The sequence below is a fragment of the Oryzias melastigma genome, linkage group LG13 (assembly GCF_002922805.2).
Source record: "Oryzias melastigma strain HK-1 linkage group LG13, ASM292280v2, whole genome shotgun sequence".
In the NCBI taxonomy this organism is placed as follows: domain Eukaryota; kingdom Metazoa; phylum Chordata; class Actinopteri; order Beloniformes; family Adrianichthyidae; genus Oryzias; species Oryzias melastigma.
The window spans coordinates 15,999,224-16,001,940 of NC_050524.1; the positions used below are offsets into that span (position 1 = coordinate 15,999,224).

Here is a 2,717-nt window from a genome sequence, read left to right on the forward strand (position 1 = left end):
TTTGCACACATGGTCACTACTTTTTTTTTTTTTTTTTCGGAAAATATGACATTTATTTTCCGAAGCAAAAACCTAATAAATAAGAGCATTTTACAAAGACTGTGAATGAATCCACTCTGTTCTGATGATGAAAACTTGAACAGTTTATTTATTTATTTATTTTTAAATGTAAAATAATTCAAAAGCAACACATCGTGGCCTATATTTACCAGTCTAGTTAGCATTGATACACAGTAGTTTTTGCAGAGATTTCTGGGAGATTTCCAGTGCACTGAATGTTGGAATTGTTGATTCAGAAAGCCCTGAAAATAGGCAAATGCCTTTTACAGTCCACTGAGTATCCTGGTTGTCAAAGATGACATAAGGCAGATAAAGAACATTTTGGTTCTAACATTATTTTAGAATATTGGGAATGGGGCAGTTGTAGAGGGAAAAACTGGGTATTTTGTTCCACCCTTGCAGGGTTCAGAATGTTTTTGGTTTTGTTTTTAGGGGGGTGAGGGTTGGGGTACTTTTACTCCTCTTAGATGAGATGCACAGAATAGTTTGAATTCTGTATTCGTGTTTGGAAAACTAAGAAAACTGGGGAGTGTGTCGTCAGGTTTACAACAAAATAACAAAGAACTAACTAAATGTAGTTTTTAACTTTACTTATGACATACTATTCATCTTCTGGCACATCCTGTCAACGGTCGCCACAGTCAATCAGCTGTCACTGATTCACACAGAAGGTTTGGCGGAGAGTTTTACACTGGGTGCCTCTACTGACAAAAAATTATATTTTATCCCGGAAGGGGACCGGCACAGGGAGACATAGATTTCCTTGTGGCTACACAGTTAGGCAGAAGCATGAAGGATCTTGCATTAAGAGCCATGCTGGAATAAGCTAATTTTTCCCAATAATAATAATTTTTTCTCCAAAATCCTCCATGCTGATTCTAAAACTGTCCCCCTCACCTAATCATTTCTTTAGGCAAGCAGACCAGGGCTGTGAGCAGCATTGGAGGATGACTTAAACTAGAAACAGCTGAAATGGGTCAAAACGATGAATTGATACAGAGTGGGTCGACAAAACTGAGGGATTTGTGCAACATGGTGTCAGGCTGTGATGCACAGGGTTGGTTGATATGTTAACAGAAACAAATATAAAGATAAAGCAGAGTAAAAATCCACAAATATTGGATCAAACCACTTTTTTGAGGTTGTAGGTGGTTAAGGGTGATAGATAACAAAATAAATATAGAAAAAAGGTGAACAAATTGAGAAAGAATTGATTCAAAAAAGTAAGTCAGAAATATTAGTGAAGATAATTTGTAATATTTCTAAAGTTCATTACACTCAAAGCCACCATTTAGTGTTTTTAATGGTTTCGTTCAGAACTACAAAGGTTTCCTGACTGATAATAATCAAAATAAATACCTTTCTGTCATGAAATTACCTGTTTCATGTGACTTTCTTAGTATCTGCAAAGGCACAAGAGAAAAATAGATTTGTTAAAGCCTGGAATTTACTCTAATTAAATGAAAAAACATTAATATTTTATTATTATTATTTTTCTGTTATAATAGCCTACCAAAGCATCCGCCTTGTCCAGGTCAGAGAGCTGGAGCTGCTGCTCCGAGCCCCGGCTCTTCCCCCACGGACCCTTCTCCGCCGTCCGCTGCCGCGCCGACCCGTGGAGCCTCCTCAGCGGGGCCGCGGAGCCCGGAGGCCGGCCCAGCTTCAGTGTCCGGGCGAAGTAGGTGACAGCCTGCGGCAGCTGCCTCCTCACGAAAAGGCTCAGGAAAGCCATAACATCACTGGAAACTATTGGTTAAAATGCTAGCCAAGAGCGAAAAAGAAAAACATTACACGACCTCTGAACTCTCACACGGTCAACAACTGCAACCCGGAAGTGACTGCACAAACGGTGGACAGAATGGAAGTACCGCCATCATGCGGTGGATTTGGGAATTGATAAATACATTGACTGTTAAACGTGCTTAATTATATAATTCTTAAGCATTTTATAATCAAACTTTTATTTCTCCCACAGACTAAACCTCACTCTCCTCTAACACATTCGCATCGTCTCTTCAATTGATAGCGCGTCTGTTCACATTTATGACACAAGAGGGCGCCAGAGGATTACAAAACTTGTCTCAGTGCAGTGAAACTAGTCTCCACCAGTAGATTTTTTTAACTAAATAAATTAAGTAGGTTTTATTTAATGAAGTCAACATTTAGCAAACAAAATAAATCTGAATAAAACCTGAAATTATTTCAATGTGAGATTGATTGAACATATCTTTTGTTAACTCAGTTTCTGTCTCCTTTTTTCAGCTATAAACTGCATGCGGAGTAAAAGTAATTATGATGGTCAATTAAGAAAATTATGTTATTGCAGTTTTTTGCCCCGTCCTTCGTTTGAGCTAATTTACTTTGCTTTTTTTTTACTTAAAAAAACACTAAAATGTTTTACTACGCTGTATCATTGCAATAAAAATAAAGGGGGAAATATCTGAAACTAAATGAAAAAAGAACTCCTAAGAAATGCAAATTTGGAATTTTTACCTCAAGAAAAAGTTATTTAAAATCTCAAATGTGAATATGTTACTCTAAATTTTGCTAATAGACACTAGATCTTTTTCAATACCTGACACCAAATCAGGATTATCACCTGATATGTATTTCGGTATATAGAAGAACTTCAATTAAAATGATTTTACACTAAAATA

At 36.9% G+C, this 2,717-nt stretch overlaps 1 protein-coding gene across 1 annotated transcript in view; it reads right to left on the reverse strand.

The window, feature by feature from the left end:
• The window catches only part of tmem160 (transmembrane protein 160), a 5,088-nt gene extending 3,186 nt beyond the window's left edge, over positions 1 to 1,902 (reverse strand). Inside the window, exons 1-2 of the mRNA XM_024278037.2 lie at positions 1,574 to 1,902; positions 1,439 to 1,463 (exon numbers count right to left, since the gene is read on the reverse strand). Of these exons, the coding sequence (XP_024133805.1) occupies positions 1,439 to 1,463; positions 1,574 to 1,792 (244 nt within the window). The 5' untranslated portion in view covers positions 1,793 to 1,902. The remainder of the gene's footprint in view (positions 1 to 1,438; positions 1,464 to 1,573) is intronic.
• Positions 1,903 to 2,717: the final 815 nt, after the last annotated feature.